General features: G+C 40.3%; 1 protein-coding gene across 1 annotated transcript in view; it reads right to left on the bottom strand.

Moving 5' to 3' along the window:
• ADCY10 (adenylate cyclase 10) overlaps nucleotides 1–19,128 on the bottom strand; it is a 118,407-nt gene that overhangs the window by 44,589 nt on the left and 54,690 nt on the right. The window contains exons 17-18 of the mRNA XM_049716225.1: nucleotides 16,677–16,951; nucleotides 7,535–7,671 (exon numbers count right to left, since the gene is read on the bottom strand). Of these exons, the coding sequence (XP_049572182.1) occupies nucleotides 7,535–7,671; nucleotides 16,677–16,951 (412 nt within the window). The remainder of the gene's footprint in view (nucleotides 1–7,534; nucleotides 7,672–16,676; nucleotides 16,952–19,128) is intronic.

Below are 19,128 nucleotides of genomic sequence, written 5' to 3'. Positions count from 1 at the left end.
AACACAGTCATAGTAGGGGACTTTAACACCCCACTTTCACCAATGGACAGATCATCCAAAATGAAAATAAATAAGGAAACACAAGCTTTAAATGATACATTAAACACGATGGACTTAATTGATATTTGTAGGACAATCCATCCAAAAACAACAGAACACACTTTCTTCTCAAGTGCTCATGGAACATTCTCCAGGATAGATCATATCTTCAGTCACAAATCAAGCCTTGGTAAATTTAAGAAAATTGAAATTGTATCAAGTATCTTTTCCAACCACAAGGCTATGAGACTAGATATCAATTACAGGAAAAAAATCTGTAAAAAATACAAACACATGGAGGCTAACTAAAAGTACAATACTAAATAACCAAGAGATCACTGAATAAATCAAAGTGGAGATCAAAAAATATCTACAAACAAATGACAATGAAAACACGATGACCCAAAACCTATGGGACGCAGCAAAAACAGTTCTAAGAGGGAAGTTTATAGCAATACAATCCAACCTCAAGAAACAAGAAACATCTCAAATAAACAACCTAACCTTACACCTAAAGCAGTTAGAGAAAGAAAAACAAAAAACCCCCAAAGTTACCAGAAGGAAAGGAATCATAAAGATCAGATCAGAAATGAAGGAAACGATAGCTAAGATCAATAAAACTAAAAGCTGGTTCTTTGAGAAGATAAAATTGATAAACCATTATCCAGACTCATGAAGAAAATAAGGGAGAAGACTCAAATCAACAGAATTAGAAATGAAAAAGAAGTAAAAACTGACACTGCAGAAACACAAAAAATCACGAGACATTACTATAAGAAACTATATGCCAATAAAATGGACAACTTGGAAGAAATGGACAAATTCTTAGAAAAGCACAACCTTCTGAGACTGAACCAGGAAGAAATAGAAATTATAAACAGACCAATCACAAGCACTGAAATTGAAACTGGGATTAAAAATCTTCCAACAAACAAAAGTCCAGTACCAGATGGCTTTATAAGTCAATTCTATTAAACATTTAGAGAAGACCTAACACCTATCCTTCTCAAACTCTTCCAAAACATAGCAGAGGGAGGAACACTCCCTCTGCTATGATGCGAGGCCACCATCACCCTGACACCAAAACCAGACAAAGATGTCACAAAAAAAGAAAACTTCAGGCCAATATCACTGATGAACATAGATGTAAAAATCCTCAACAAAATACTAGCAAGCAGAATCGAACAGCACATTAAAGGGATCATACACCATGATCAAGTGGGGTTTATCCCAGGAATGCAAGGATTCTTCAATATATGCAAATCAATCAATGCGATACACCATATTAACAAACTGAAGGAGAAAAACCATATAATCTACTCAATAGATGCACAGAAAGCTTTTGACAAAATTCAACACCGATTTATGATAAAAACCCTCCAGAGAGTAAGCATAGAGGGAACTTACCTGAACATAATAAAGGCCATATATGACAAACCAACAGTCAGCATTGTTCTCAATGGTGAAAAACTGAAACCATTTCCACTAAGATAAGGAACAAGACAAGGTTGCCCACTCTCACCACTCTTATTCAACATAGTTTTGGAAGTTTTAGCCACAGCAATCAGAGAAGAAAAGGAAATAAAAGGAATCCAAATTGGAAAAGAAGAAGTAAAACTGACACTGTTTGCAGATGACATGATACTATACATAGAGAATCCTAAAGATGCTACCAGAAAACTGCTAGAGCTAATCAATGAATTTGGTAAAGTAGCAGGATACAAAATTAATGCACAGAAATCTCTTGCATTCCTAGACACTAATGATGAAAAATCTGAAAGAGAAATTAAGGAAACACTCCCATTTACCACTGCAACAAAAAGAATAAAATACCTAGGAATAAACCTACCTAAGGAGACAAAAGACCTGTATGCAGAAAACTATAAGACACTGATGAAAGAAATTGAAGAAGATACAAACAGATGGAGAGATACACCATGTTCTTGGATTGGAAGAATCAACATTGTGAAAATGACTATAATACCCAAAGCAATCTACAGGTTCAATGCAATCCCTATCAAACTACCACTGGCATTTTTCACAGAACTAGAACAAAAATTTCACAATTTGCATGGAAACACAAAAGACCCTGAATAGCCAAAGCAATCTTGAGAAAGAAAAATGGAGCTGGAGGAATCAGGCTCCCTGACTTCAGACTATATTACAAAGCTACAGTAATCAAGACAGTATGGTACTGGCACAAAAACAGAAATATAGATCAATGGAACAGGATAGAAAGCCCAGAGATAAACCCATGCATATATGGTCAACTAATCTATGATAAAGGAGGCAAGAATATACAACGGAGAAAAGACACCCTCTTCAATAAGTGGTGCTGGGAAAACTGGATAGCTACATGTAAAAGAATGAAATTAGAACACTCCCTAACACCATACACAAAAAGAAAGTCAAAATGGATTAAAGACCTAAATGTAAGGCCAGACATTATAAAACTCTTAGAGGAAAACATAGGCAGAACACTCTATGACATAAATCACAGCAAGATCCCTTTTGACCCACCTCCTAGAGAAATGGAAATAAAAGCAAAAATAAACAAATAGGACCTAATGAAACTTAAAAACTTTTGCACACCACAGGAAACTAGAAACAAGATGAAAAGACAACCCTCAAAATGGGAGAAAATATTTGTAAATGAAGCAGCTGACAAAGGATTAATCTCCAAAATTTACAAGCAGCTCATGCAGCTCAAGATCAAAAAAGCAAATAACCCAATCCAAAAATGGGCAGAAGACCTAAATAGACATTTCTCTAAAGAAGATACACAGATTGCCAACAAACACATGAAAGGATGTTCAACATCACTAATCATTAGAGAAATGCAAATCAAAACTACAATGAGGTATCACCTCACACTGGTCAGATTGGCCATCATCAAAAAATCCACAAACAATAAATGCTGGAGAGGTTGTGGAGAAAAGGGAACCCTCTTGCACTGTTGATGGGAATGTAAATTGATACAGCCACTATGGAGAACAGTATGGAGGTTTCTTAAAAAACTAAAAGTAGAACTACCATATGACCCAGCAAACCCAGTACTGGCCATATACCCTGAGAAAACCAGAATTCAAAAAGAGTCATGTACCACAATGTTCATTGCAGCACTATTTACAATAGCCAGGATATGGAAGCAACCTAAGTGCCTGTCAAATGATGAATGGATAAAGAAGATGTGCCACATATATACAACGGAGTATTACTCAGCCATAAAAAGAAATGAAATTGAGTTATTTGCAGTGAGGTGATGGACCTAGAGTCTGTCATACAGAGTGAAGTAAGTCAGAAAGAAAAAAACAAATACCATACGCTAACACATATATATGGAATCTAAAAACAAAATGGCTCTGAAAAACTTAGGGGAAGGACAGGAATAAAGACGCAGATGTAGAGAATGGACTTGAGGACACGGGGAGGGGGAAGGGTAAGCTGGGATGAAGTGAGGAGTGGCATGGAGATATACACACTACCAAATGTAAAATAGCTAGTGGGAAGCAGCCGCATGGCACAGGGAGATCAGCTCGGTGCTTTGTATCCACCTAGAGGGTGGGATAGGGAGGGTGGGAGGGAGATGCAAGAGAGAGGAGAAATGGGGATAAATGTACATGCATAGATGATTCACTTTGTTATACAGTGGAAACTAACACACCATTGTAAAGCAATTATACTCCAAGAAAGATGTTTAAAAAAACACAACAATTTAACCAAAATCCTTAAGATTATAACTTTCAGCAAGGTAATTTTTCATATTAGAAACTCATATGATTACAGTGATCCAGAAAAAATATGTTGAAAACAGATGCTCATAGTCTCCTTAAACATTAAAATATTGTACATAGCCTAAATATCCAGCCATAACACAGTGATTACCTTAAATATTACATAGCCATTATGGTACAATTGTTGAGGAATACTGAGTTTGGAAAATCTTCAGCTGAGTGAAATAGGATAGTAAATATACCATATGATACCAAAAAAAAAAAAAAAGGTGAAGTTTGAATAGTGAGCTTGCCTAGTCATTTTTCTCCCGGTACTCCAAAATGCATTACTTATTTGTCCCTCCAGTCACTCATTAACAGTTGAGTTGCAAGACACTGAAATAGGTGATGTGGAAATATGAGGGTGAACGTACTAAGTTCCCGACCTCCTGGAAAGATAAGGTATATACACAGAGAGCCAGACGACCAGACAGTAAACAAGTGCCACGTGAGTAGGCACAGACAGTAAGGGCTGGAGTGTTCATATCAACACAGTACAGACTTTTTATGCACCATAACCTGGGAAGGCTATAAATGTGGCTAATGCATGCTTCCAGCCCTCAAGGATCTTAACATTTATGGAGACAGATATCTAGGCAACAAATCATAATACAGGAAAAGTGACTTAATAAGATAATCTCCTAATGTGAGTCAGTTTTGTGAAAGAAATAAACTTGGTGATAGAGACTAACAGGAAAGTGCAGACAGAGGAAGGCCTTCCTTTAAGCAGGGCATGGTCAGAGAAAGTGGCTGTGAGGAGGTAACACCTGAGCTAAGGGAGAGAGGGAGCAGGTATGTGAAATGCCAGAGGAGAGGGAGCAGAAAGGAGCTCGGGTGCTGGAGGAGCAGAAATGTGGCTGGAGCACATTTCAGAGTATCGGTGAGGCCACAGAGGGGGTGGAAGGAAGCTCCCTCAGGGATCTCCAGTCCAAGGTAAGGAGTTTGGATTTCATTGTAAACTCAGTGGGAAACCACTAAAAGTTGTTTGGTTTTTCAAAAATTCTTTTATTTGGTAAATTTCAAATTTATGAAAAGTTATAAGAATAACACTATATAGTCTTTATTCCAATTCATCTACTGTTAACATTTTGCTCCATTTTTTATAGCCTTTGTTCTCTCTATATGTACTTATTTTTTCTGAAGCATTTCATTTGAGTGTTAAGTTGCATAATTCATGCCCTTTAATCCCCAAATACTTTACTCTGAATTCCCCAAGAATAACAACATTCTCTTACGTAAGTAGAATATACTTATCATCTTCAGAAAATTTAACATTGATACAATAATTTACTGTCCATAATCCAGTTTTGTCAACTGACTCAGTATGTTCTTTAACATTCTTTTTCTTCTTTTTTTTGTAAACAGCCCAGATGTCCTCCAACAGATGAATGGAGGTATGTCCATACCATGGAACACTACTCAGCAGCTAATAAGACCAAACTATTGATACACACAACAACCTAGATAATCTCCAGAGAGTTACACTGAGAGAAAAACAAATCTCAAAAGATTACATATACAATATTATTCCACTTATAAAAATTTTTTAAATGACAAAATTATAGAAATGGAGAATTGATTAGCAATTACCAGGGGTTAAGAAGGAAGTAGGGGTAGGAGAGAAGTGGGGGGGTGGCTATCATAGGGCAATATAAGGGATCCTCATGGTGATGGAAATGTTCTGTATCTTGACTGTATCAATATTAATATCCTGGTTGTGATATATATATATATTTAACATCTTCATTGGACCTGGTTGTGATATTATACTGTAGTTTTGTTGATGTTACTACTGGGGAAAACTAGGTAAAGGGTATACAGAATCTCTCTATATTATTTTTTACAATGGCCTGTAAATTTATAATCACCTCAAAAAGTTTAATTAAAAAAAATCAATGAGACAGCAAAGTATTATTGTATTCAGTCACTTCATTTATACTCCAAGAGGTCCCCAGAATGCTTCCTGTGGTGTCAGACAGAGAGAAGGTGCTCAGTAGATGTTTGTTGAATGAATAAATAAGAAAGGATTTGAGTTGCCTTAACCCCCCACCCCCATTTTATAGCAGGTACCTGGCCATAAAGGTTGTGACTAATCCCAAAATACTAGCTATTAAATGGCATATGTGGAACTGTAACTCTGGACTCCTAACTTCAAGGCCAAAATTTTCTTTTGATTACATCTTTTTTTTTAACATCTTTATTGGAGTATAATTGCTTTACAATGGTGTATTAGTTTCTGCTTTATAACAAAGTGAATCAGTTATACATATACATATGTCCCCATATCTCTTCCCTCTTGCATCTCCCTCCCTCCCACCCTCCCTATCCCACCCCTCTAGGTGGTCACAAAGCACCAAGCTGATCTCCCTGTGCTATGTGGCTGCTTCCCACTAGCTATCTATTTTACATTTGGTAGTGTATATATGTCCATTCCACTCGCTCACTTCGTCCCAGCTTACCCTTCCCCCTCCCCATATCCTCAAGTCCATTCTCTAGTAGGTCTGTGTCTTTATTCCCATCTTGCCCCTAGGTTCTTCATGACCATTTTTTTTTTAGATTCCATATATATGTGTTAGCATACGGTATTTATTTTTCTCTTTCTGACTTACTTCACTCTGTATGACAGTCTCTAAGTCCATCCACCTCACTACAAATAACTCAATTTCGTTTCTTTTTATGGCTGAGTAATATTCCATTGTATATATGTGCCACATCTTCTTTATCCATTCATCTGTTGATGGACACTTAGGTTGCTTCCATGTCCTGGCTATTGTAAATAGAGCTGCAATGAATATTTTAGTACATGACTCTTTTTGAATTATGGTTTTCTCAGGGTATATGCCCAGTAGTGGGATTGCTGGGTCATATGGTAGTTCTATTTGTAGTTTTTTAAGGAACCTCCATACTGTTCTCCATAGTGGCTGTATCACCTTACATTCCCACCAACAGTGCAACAGGGTTCCCTTTTCTCCACACCCTCTCCAGCATTTATTGTTTGTGGATGTTTTGATGATGGCCATTCTGACCGGTGTCAGATGACAGAAAGCCCAGAGATGATTACATCTTTATACTCTCTCTTTTCATGGAAGAGATGCTATCTCTTAAACCTTCATGGTCCTCTTTGTGTCAAAACATAGTTTCTTTCTTTCTTTCTTTTTATTTTTGCTAGAATATGATTTTTTTCTTCTCATCACTGCCATCTCTCTAAACAACTAGTATATCCACCACAGATATTTTCTTATCATTCACATTAACCTTAATCCTCTACATCCCAGATTGCATCCTTACCCCATTCCCCAACCCCTACCCTTCTCCCTTCACTAAAACTATTTTCTTAAAAATTCCAACTGCCCTCTTTGTGACATCATATCAAAGTTCATCCTTCTGTATGTCTCTGTAGCATGAGAACCTTGTTGACAATTCACTTTGAGCTCTAATAATTTTACCTTTTTCCCAGATAACATCTACATCCCCCGTCAGTTCTGATTCTGGGCTTTAAGATTCTCCAGTGTTCTTTCATTTCTATTACACGTCTACATTCATTCTCCCAGTTCAGTGAGTCCCGGGCAATGTTAAGTTCTCTCACAATCTGGGATATCAAGTCCAACGTTCTTTGCCTCCCCAAAGCCTCTGACCCGTATAGGAAGCAGCCTATGGAAAAGCCCACCCTTGCCACCCTCTCTGCAGAAGGAGACAGGAAGAACCATCATTATGGGACTTACTGAACAGGTTATTCCAGGTCACACTTGTCTTCTCCTCAGACTCTATTGTTTGGAAAACGAGTACCCTGTGATGGTCCAGGTTTTTAAGCAATTCTTCACAGTAAATTGGAATCCCACAGCTTCCCTCGGCCAGGTACCTGTAGTGAAAACAACGCAATCTATTTATATCAAAGAACCATCTTTAAAGAAGTAAAAATATTTGCGTTTTCTCAATCACCTGAAAATAATCACTTCTCTTTCTCCATTTGTTTTGGTTTGTTTTTCATTTTTAGGGATTGCTTTTTCTTTTTTCTTTCTTTTTTTTTTTTTTTTTTTTGCTGTACGCGGGCCTCTCACTGTTGTGGCCTCTCCCGTTGTGGTGCACAGGCTCCAGACGCGTGCAGGCTCAGCGGCCATGGCTCACGGGCCCAGCCACTCCACGGCATGTGGGATCTTCCCGGACTGGGGCACGAACCCGTGTTCCCTGCATCGGCAGGTGGACTCTCAACCACTGCACCACCAGGGAAGCCCTTTCTTTCATTTTTAAAATTACATAATAAACCATTTAAATCTTTCCGAAGTCAAAGCTATGTAATAAGGTACATCCTCAGTCTTGCTTCCCTTCGTCGCCTTATAAGTAAGCATTTAAATTAGTTTCTGGTTTATCTTTTCAACGTTTCTTTTTAAAACTATAGAAAATGCACACACGTATTTCACTCTCTTCCTTAGATAAAAGACAGCAAGTTATATATACTGCACACTAGGCAACCCCTTGTTTTTTCACTCAACAATGTATCCTGGTCATCCCTTCATATCAGTAGATCTTTCTTATTTCTCTTTATAGCTACATAGGGCTCAATCGTGTGGATGCATCCTAGTTTATTCTGACTATCCTCTTAGAGATGGACATTTGGATTGCTTTCAGTCTTTTACTAGTACAAATAATGCCTCAATAAAAACTGTGCCCATATGTCACTTCATATTTTTGTCACTATATATATTTTAAAATTTTTAAAATTTTTTAATTGAAGTATAGCTGATTTACAATGTTGTGTTAGTTTCAGGTGTACAGCAAAGTGATTCAGATATGTATATATATATATATATATTCTTTTTCAGATTCTTTTCCCTTATAGGTTATTACAAAATATTGAGCATAGTTCCCTGTCAGTATATCTTTGAGATAGGTTCCTAGAATTGGGAAGGCTAGATCAAAAAGTAAATGCATATATAATAAATGCATACGTATATAATAAATACATACATAATAAATAAATAAATACATACATACATAGAGAAAGAGGGAGAGACAGAGAGACAAAGGGAAAGAACACACAAAATTCATGCCCGCGGGCTTCCCTGGTGGCACAGTGGTTGAGAGTCTGCCTGCCAATGTGGGGGACACGGGTTCGAGCCCTGGTCTGGGAGGGGTCCCACATGCTGCGGAGCAACTAGGCCCATGAGCCATGGCCGCTGAGCCTGAGCGTCTGGAGCTTGTGCTCCACAGCGAGAGAGGCCGCAACAGTGAGAGGCCCGCGCACCGCGATGAAGAGTGGCCCCCACTTACTGCAACTGGAGAAAGCACTCGCATAGAAACGAAGACCCAACACAGCCAAAAATAAATAAATAAATAAAAATACAATTTAAAAAAAAAATAAATTCATGCCTGGAGTTATTTTAAATGAGACTTTGTCCAAGACATTTCTCTTCCAGAAGCAAAGCAACCTCATTAGAAAGAACAGGAGACTATCTGGAAGATGGCGGAAGAGTAAGACGCAGAGATCACCTTCCTCTCCACAGATACACCAGAAATACATCTACGCGTGGAACAACTCCTACGGAGCACCTACTGAACGCTGGCAGAAGACCTCAGACCTCCCAAAAGGCAAGGAACCCCCCCACGTACCTGGTTAGGGCAAAAGAAAAAACTAAACAGAGACAAAAGGATAGGGACGGGTCCTGCACCAGCGGGAGAGAGCTGTGAAGGAGGAAAAGTGTCCACACACTAGGAAGCCCCTTCGCAGGTGGAGACTTCGGGAGGCGGAGGTGGGGGAGCTTGGGAGCCGCGGAGGAGAGCACAGCAACAGGGGTGCGGAGGGCAAAGCGGACGGATTCCAGCGCAGAGGATCGGGCCGACCGGGCACTCACCAGCCGAGAGGCTTGTCTGCTCGCCCGCCGGGGCGGGGCCGGGGACCGGGAGCTGAGGCTCCGGCTTTTGTCGGAGCGCCGGGAGAGGACTGAGGTTGGCGGCGTGAAACACAGCCTGCAGGGCGTTGGTGCGCCGCGGCTGGCCCGGGAGAGAGTCCGGGGAGGGGTCTGGACCTGCCGAAGAGGCAAGAGACTTTTATGTCCCTCTTTGTTTCCTGGTGCACGAGGAGAGGGGATTAAGAACGCTGCTTGGGAGAGCTCCAGGGACGGGCGCGAGCCGCGGCTGGGAGTGCGGAGCCCAGAGACGGACATGGGACGCTAAGGCCGCTGCTGCCGCCGCCAGGAGGCCTGTGTGCGAACACAGGTCACTAGCCACACGCCCTTCCGGGGAGCCTGTGCAGCCCGCCACTGCCAGGGGTCCGGGATCCAGGGACGGCTCCCCCGGGAGAGGCGCACGACGCGCCTCAGGCTACAGCGTCAGGCCGGCCTCTGCCCGCTGCAGGCCCGCCCCGCACTCCGTGACCCTCCCTCCCCCCCGGCCTGGGTGAGCCAGAGCCTCCGAATCAGCGGCTCCTTTAACCCCGTCCTGTCTGAGCAAAGAACAGACGCCCTCCGGCGACCTACACGCACAGGCGGGGCCAAATCCAAAGCTGAGCCCCTGGGAACTGAGAACAAAGAAGAGAAAGGGAAATCTCTCCCAGCAGCCTCAGAAGCAGCGGATTAAAGCTCCACAATCAACTTGATATACCCTGCATCTGTGGAAAACCTGAATAGACAACGAATCATCCCAAATTAAGAAGCCCTGTGGATGAAAGGCTCTTGGTGCTGCAGCCAGGACTCAGTGCTGTGCCTCTGAGGTGGGAGAGCCAACTTCAGGACACTGGTCCACAAGAGGCCTCCCAGCTGCACATAATATCAAACAGCAAAAATCTCCGAGAGATCTCCATCTCAACGCCAGCACCCAGCTTCACTCAACGACCAGCAAGCTACAGTGCTGGACATCCTATGCCAAACAACTAGCAAGACAGGAACACAACCCCACCCATTAGCAGAGAGGCTGCCCAAAATCATAATAAGTCTACAGACACCCCCAAAACACACCACCAGACGTGGACCTGCCCACCAGAAAGACAAGATCCAGCCTCATACACCAGAACACAGGCACTAGTACCCTCCACCAGGAAGCCTACACAACCCACTGAACCAACCTTAGCCACTGGGGACAGACACAAAAAACAACAGGAACTACGAACCTTCAGCCTGCAAAAAAAAAAAAAGGAGACCCCAAACACAGTAAGATAAGCAAAATGAGAAGACAGAAAAACACACAGCAGATGAAGGAGCAAGATAAAAACCCACCAGACCTAACAAATGAAGAGGAAATAGGCAGTCTACCTGAAAAAGAATTCAGAATAATGATAGTAAAGTTGATCCGAAATCTTGGAGATAGAATGGACAATAGAATGGACAAATTGCAAGAATCAGTTAACAAGGACCTAGAAGAACTAAAGATGAAACAAGCAATGATGAACAACACAATAAATGAAATTAAAAGTACTCTAGATGGGATCAATAGCAGAATAACTGAGGCAGAAGAACGGATAAGTGACCTGGAAGATAAAATAGTGGAAATAACTACTGCAGAGCAGAATAAAGAAAAAAGAATGAAAAGAACTGAGGACAGTCTCAGAGACCTCTGGGACAACATTAAACGCACCAACATTCGAATTATAGGGGTTCCAGAAGAAGAAGAGAAAAAGAAAGGGACTGAGAAAATATTTGAAGAGATTATAGTTGAAAACTTCCCTAATATGGGAAAGGAAATAGTTAATCAAGTCCAGGAAGCACAGAGAGTCCCATACAGGATAAATCCAAGGAGAAATATGCCAAGACACATATTAATCAAACTGTCAAAAATTAAATACAAAGAAAACATATTAAAAGCAGCAAGGGAAAAACAACAAATAACACACAAGGGAATCCCCATAAGGTTAACAGCTGATCTTTCAGCAGAAACTCTGCAAGCCAGAAGGGAGTGGCAGGACATATTGAAAGTGTTGAAGGAGAAAAACCTGCAACCAAGATTACTCTACCCAGCAAAGATCTCATTCAGATTTGATGGAGAAATTAAAACCTTTACAGACAAGCAAAAGCTGAGAGAGTTCAGCACCACCAAACCAGCTCTACAACAACTGCTAAAGGAACTTCTCTAGGCAAGAAACACAAAAGAAGGAAAGGACCTACAATAACGAACCCAAAACAATTAAGAAAATGGGAATAGGAACAAACATATCGATAATTACCTTAAATGTAAATGGACTAAATGCTCCCACCAAAAGACACAGATTGGCTGAATGGATACAAAAACAAGACCCATATATTTGCTGTCTACAAGAGACCCACTTCAGACCTAGAGACACATACAGACTGAAAGTAAGGGGATGGAAAAAGGTATTTCATGCAAATGGAAACCAAAAGAAAGCTGGAGTAGCAATTCTCATATCAGACAAAATAGACTTTAAAACAAAGACTATTAGAAGAGACAAAGAAGGACACTACATAATGATCAAGGGATCGATCCAAGAGGAAGATATAACAATTGTAAATATTTATGCACCCAACATAGGTGCACCTCAATACATAAGGCAAATACTGACAACCATAAAAGGGGAAATCGACAGTAACACATTCATAGTAGGGGACTTTAACACCCCACTTTCACCAATGGACAGATCATCCAAAATGAAAATAAATAAGGAAACACAAGCTTTAAATGATACATTAAATGAGATGGAGTTAATTGATATTTATAGGACATTCCATCCAAAAACAACAGAATACACATTTTTCTCAAGTGCTCATGGAACATTCTCCAGGATAGATCATATCTTGGGTCACAAATCAAGCCTTGGTAAATTTAAGAAAATTGAAATTGTATCAAGTATCTTTTCTGACCACAACGCCATGAGACTAGATATCAATTACAGGAAAAGATCTGTAAAAAATACAAACACATGGAGGCTAAACAATACACTACTTAATAATGAAGTGATCACTGAAGAAATCAAAGAGGAAATCAAAAAATACCTAGAAACAAATGACAATGGAGACACAACGACCCAAAACCTGTGGGATGCAGCAAAAGCAGTACTAAGGGGAAGTTTATAGCAATACATGCCCACCTTAAGAAGCAGGAAACATCTCAAATAAACAACCTAACCTTGCACCTCAAGCAATTAGAGAAAGAAGAACAAAAAAACCCCAAAGCTAGCAGAAGGAAAGAAATCATAAAAATCAGATCAGAAATAAATGAAAAAGAAATGAAGGAAACAATAGCAAAGATCAATAAAACTAAAAGCTGGTTCTTTGACAAGATAAACAAAATTGATAAACCACTAGCCAGACTCATCAAGAAAAAAAGGGAGAAGACTCAAATCAATAGAATTAGAAATGAAAAAGGAGAGGTAACAACTGACACTGCAGAAATAAAAGAGATCATGAGAGATTACTACAAGCAACTCTATGCCAATAAAATGGACAATCTGGAAGAAATGGACAAATTCTTAGAAATGCACAACCTGCCAAGACTGAATCAGGAAGAAATAGAAAATATGAACAGACCAATCACAAGCACTGAAATTGAAACTGCGATTAAAAATCTTCCAACAAAGAAAAGCCCAGGACCAGATGGCTTCACAGGCGAATTCTATCAAACATTTAGAGAAGAGCTAACACCTATCCTTCTCAAACTCTTCCAAAATATAGCAGAGGGAGGAACACTCCCAAACTCCTTCTACGAGGCCACCATCACCTTGATACCAAAACCAGACAAGGATGTCACAAAGAAAGAAAACTACAGGCCAATATCACTGATGAACATAGATGCAAAAATCCTCAGCAAAATACTAGCAAACAGAATCCAACAGCACATTAAAAGGATCATATACCATGATCAAGTGGGGTTTATTCCAGGAATCCAAGGATTCTTCAATATACGCAAATCTATCAATGTGATAAACCATATTAACAAACTGAAGGAGAAAAACCACATGATCATCTCAATAGATGCAGAGAAAGCTTTTGACAAAATTCAACACCCATTTATGATAAAAACCCTGCAGAAAGTAGGCATAGAGGGAACTTTCCTCAACATAATAAAGGCCATATATGACAAGCCCACAGCAAACATCATCCTCAATGGTGAAAAACTGAAAGCATTTCCACTAAGATCAGGAACAAGACAAGGTTGCCCACTCTCACCACTCTTATTCAACATAGTTTTGGAAGTTTTAGCCACAGCAATCAGAGAAGAAAAGGAAATAAAAGGAATCCAAATCGGAAAAGAAGAAGTAAAGCTGTCACTGTTTGCAGATGACATGATCCTATACATAGAGAACCCTAAAGATGCTACCAGAAAACTACTAGAGCTAATCAATGAATTTGGTAAAGTGGCAGGATACAAAATTAATGCACAGAAATCTCTGGCATTCCTATACACTAATGATGAAAAATCTGAACGTGAAATCAAGAAAACACTCCCATTTACCATTGCAACAAAAAGAATAAAATATCTAGGAATAAACCTACGTAAGGAGACAAAAGATCTGTATGCAGAAAATTATAAGACACTGATGAAAGAAATTAAAGATGATACAAATAGATGGAGAGATATACCATGTTCTTGGATTGGAAGAATCAACATTGTGAAAATGACTCTACTACCGAAAGCAATCTATAGATTCAATGCAATCCCTATCAAACTACCACTGGCATTTTTCACAGAACTAGAACAAAAAATTTCACAATTCGTATGGAAACACAAAAGACCCCGAATAGCCAAAGCAATCTTGAGAACGAAAGAAGGAGCTGGAGGAATCAGGCTCCCAGACTTCAGACTATACTACAAAGCTACAGTTATCAAGACGGTATGGTACTGGCACAAAAACAGAAAGATAGATCAGTGGAACAGGATAGAAAGCCCAGAGATAAACCCACGCACATATGGTCACCTTATCTTTGACAAAGGAGGCAGAAATGTACAGTGGAGAAAGGACAGCCTATTCAATAAGTGGTGCTGGGAAAACTGGACAGCTACATGTAAAAGTATGAAATTAGATCACTCCCTAACACCATACACAAAAATAAGCTCAAAATGGATTAAAGACCTAAATGTAAGGCCAGAAACTATCAAACTCTTAGAGGAAAACATAGGCAGAACACTCTATGACATAAATCACAGCAAGGTCGTTTTTGACCCACCTCCTAGAGAAATGGAAATAAAAACAAGAGTAAACAAATGGGACCTAATGAAACTTAAAAGCTTTTGCGCAGCAAAGGAAACCATAAAGAAGACCAAAAGACAACCCTCAGAATGGGAGAAAATATTTGCAAATGAAGCAACTGACAAAGGATTGATCTCCAAAATTTATAAGCAGCTCATGCAGCTCAATAACAAAAAAACAAACAACCCAATCCAAAAATGGGCAGAAGACCTAAATAGACATTTCTCCAAAGAAGATATACAGACTGCCAACAAACACATGAAAGAATGCTCAACATCACTAATCATGAGAGAAATGCAAATCAAAACTACAATGAGATATCATCTCACACCAGTCAGAATGGCCATCATCAAAAAATCTAGAAACAATAAATGCTGGAGAGGGTGTGGAGAAAAGGGAACCCTCTTACACTGTTGGTGGGAATGTAAATTGATACAGCCACTGTGGAGAACAGTATGGAGGTTCCTTAAAAAACTACAAATAGAACAACCATATGACCCAGCAATCCCACTACTGGGCATATACCCTGAGAAAACCATAATTCAAAAAGAGTCATGTACCAAAATGTTCATTGCAGCTCTATTTACAATAGCCCAGAGATGGAAACAACCTAAGTGTCCATCATCGGATGAATGGATAAAGAAGATGTGGCACATATATACAATGGAATATTACTCAGCCATAAAAAGAGACGAAATTAAGCTATTTGTAATGAGGTGGATAGACCTAGAGTCTGTCATACAGAGTGAAGTAAGTCAGAAAGAGAGAGACAAATACCGTATGCTAACACATATATATGGAATTAAAAAAAAAATGTCATGAAAAACCTAGGGGTGAAACAGGAATAAAGACACAGACTTACTAGAGAATGGACTTGAGGCTATGGGGAGGGGGAAGGGTAAACGGTGACAAAGCGATAAAGAGGCATGGACATATATACACTACCAAACGTAAGGTAGATAGCTAGTGGGAAGCAGCCGCATAGCACAGGGAGATCAGCTCGGTGCTTTGTGACCGCCTGGAGGGGTGGGATAGGGAGGGTGGGAGGGAGGGAGACGCAAGCGGGAAGAGATATGGGAATATATGTATATATATAACTGATTCATTTTGTTGTGAAGCTGAAACTAACATACCATTGTAAAGCAATTATATTCCAATAAAGATGTTAAAAAAAAAAAAAAAAGAAAGAACAGATACAGAGACCAAGGAGGCTTGTAAACAGCCAGCTAAGGAGGAGGCATTGTCCATGTTGTTAAGGGGACTGCTGTCAAGACCCCAGGAGAGGAGTCACTGAGAAGCTCAGAGAGCACTGACGTCACCATCTGCCATGACAGGGAACACCAGTACCAGACCACGTTATTGCCAGCGACTAAGACCTTGCTCAGCTGTGGGCTGTGGTGCTTAAGGCTTACCAGTTTGCCTTTCATGTTACTTGCCCGTGACAGTGCCCTTAGTCACTGTGGCTTAGAGTGAGTGTGCCCATAGCCAGCATGATGAAAGGGAAACAAAACTGATGTCCTAAGCAACGTCTGAGACGGTGTAACAGGGACCATAACAAGGAAAAGTGAGCGGCATCCATCCTATCAAGCATGTTCAGTGGCCCCTTGGAAAGGCGGGACCAGCAAGAATCCTGAAATGGCCGCTTTCAGACACATCTTAAGGAATCTGATGAAGCCTGGACCTGGAGAATGAGTGCAGATGTCAAGGCCTCAGGATAGAAACAGGTTACTCACGTGTCTAGTTCTTTGGGGATGCCCCTGACGTTGAGGTCTAGGCAGACCTTGTTGAGGATGTCCTTAGGCTGCACGGCTCCAAGGATGACATAGGTGGTGTTCCTGTTCTTCATTATGGCACGGGCAGCTGCACAGGGCATGTCAATGAAGGGAGACAGGGACATGATGATGAAGATGGGAACAGACCGGATAAGCTTCTCCATAAACGTCCAGGAGGCTGAATCAATAAACTGGCCTTCATCGATGATGAAAATAATCCTTTCCTCTTTCACTGTCTGGACAAGGTGGAGAAACACAAAGAAAAATGCTGTAGGACTTCAGGGGTTTTTTTTTGTTTTTGTTTGATTTTTTGGCCGCACCGAGCAGCTTGCGGGATCTCAGTTCCCCGACCTGGGATTGAACCCAGGCAATGGCAGCGAAAGCGCCAAATCCTAACTAGACCACTAGGGAACTCCCGTGACTTCAGTTTTTTATACACATGTATGGGTATGCATGTGTATCCACCGAATTTTGTGAAGCTAAGTTAAATCTGTTCTTTCTAATAACTTTGTGTTAATTTAGATTCCGCTAATTGGAATCTGTGGCAATTGGGACAGAACTGGCTGGAATAGACTCTTACTTGGTCAAATATTTGTGTAAAGATAATGTAAATATATAGGATAGATGGGGTTTTAGTCAACCTAAACAGCCATTACATAAAAATTACTGAGGTTTACTTCAAGTCATTCTAATCTATTGAAAAATGAAGGTCTCCTGGAAATACCTATTTGACATTTATTCAACCAACATCGATTCAACACATACTTACCAAGCACCCACTGGGCTAGGTGCTGGAGGCAGGCTGCTGAGAGAAACTCACCTGGTCCTTGCCCTGCCGGCAGTTTATGCTGTTCTAGCTTGAACTGCAGCACATGTTACACTTAAAAACAGATCGTGTGTCCCTCTTCTTGTGTAGAGTACCTTTCCCTAACAAGTCTGAATTATTTATTTACTCATTAAGCATTTATTGTGCATCTGTTAGGGTCAGGTACTGTTTTAAGCACTGGGGATAGAGTATTAGACAAAATATAGAGCTTACATTTAGTGTGAGCCCCTGCATAGCGGGCCCTGCATTTCCATAGTGTAAGATGTCTAAATGGAGAAAACCTTCCCCACTCTTACTGCTCCAGACTGCTCTTGGCTTCTTTTGTTTCCCTCTGGGAAGAGATTGGGTTAAGCCGTTCTTTCCCTCTGCATGTTTTTATAAACTAGAGCAGCAAAGGCTACATTCAAATTTCAAATTTCAGAAGATGATCATTATAAAGTATTATAGCCTGCCTTATCACATATATGTAAGTCCCCTCTTACAGCCCCATTCTGTCACCAGATCGTTAGTTCTTCACTGACCCTGAGAACATTTTAATGAATAGGGGTTAGCATCCCATTGTTTTGTTTTGTTTTGTATTTGACTAATATCTTTAAAACTACGGGGCAGGGAATTCCCTGGTAGCGCAGTGGTTGAGAGTCTGTCTGCCAATGCAGGGGACACAGGTTAGAGCCCTGGTCCGGGGAGATCCCACATGCCACAGAGCAACTAAGCCCATGCACCACAACTACTGAGCCTGTGCTCTAGAGCCCACAAGCCACAACTACTAAGGCTGCAAGCCACAACTACTAAAGCCTGCACACCTGGAGCCTGTGCTCCACGTCAAGAGAAGCCACCGCAATGAGAAGACTGCGAATCGCAACAAAGAGTAGCCCCCACTCACCGCAACTAGAGAAAGCCTGTGCAGCAACAAAGACCCAACGCAGCCAAATAAATAAATAAATAAATAAAACTACGGGGCAGTTAGAAATGTGAGTTTTAGTCATAGAATAGCCTTGTCAGTGAATTATTTGTGAATTGGGGAGAGTAAAGCAGGAACCAAAAAAACCTACATGAATTCAATAGTACATCAATGGCGCCAGCCTCTTCACATTTAAAATGAGGAGACTGAAATATTACTCAGCCATAAAAAGGAACGAAATAATGCCGTTTACAGCGACATGGATGGACCTAAAGATTATCACACTAAGTGAAGTAAGTCAGACAGAGAAAGACAAATATCATGTGATATCACTTATATGTGGAATCTAAAAAAAAGGTACAAATGAACCTATTTACAAAACAGAAGCAGAATCACAGATGTAGAACACAAACTTATGGTTACAAAGGGGGAAAGGTGGGGGGAGGGATAAACTGGGAGATTGGGATTGACATATACACACTACTATATATAAAATAGATAGCTAACAAGAACCTATTTTATAGCATAGGGAACTCTACTCAACACTCTGTGATGACCCATATGGGAATAGAATCTAAAAAAGAGTGGATATATATATATATATGTATAACTGATTCACTTTGCTATACACAACAAACTAATACGACATAGAAACTAACACAACATTGTAAGTCAACTATACTCCA

The sequence above is a fragment of the Orcinus orca genome, chromosome 1, assembly GCF_937001465.1.
Source record: "Orcinus orca chromosome 1, mOrcOrc1.1, whole genome shotgun sequence".
Lineage (NCBI taxonomy): Eukaryota > Metazoa > Chordata > Mammalia > Artiodactyla > Delphinidae > Orcinus > Orcinus orca.
The sequence above is the reverse complement of the archived record's forward strand: the minus strand, read 5'-3'. Positions and strand labels throughout refer to the sequence as shown.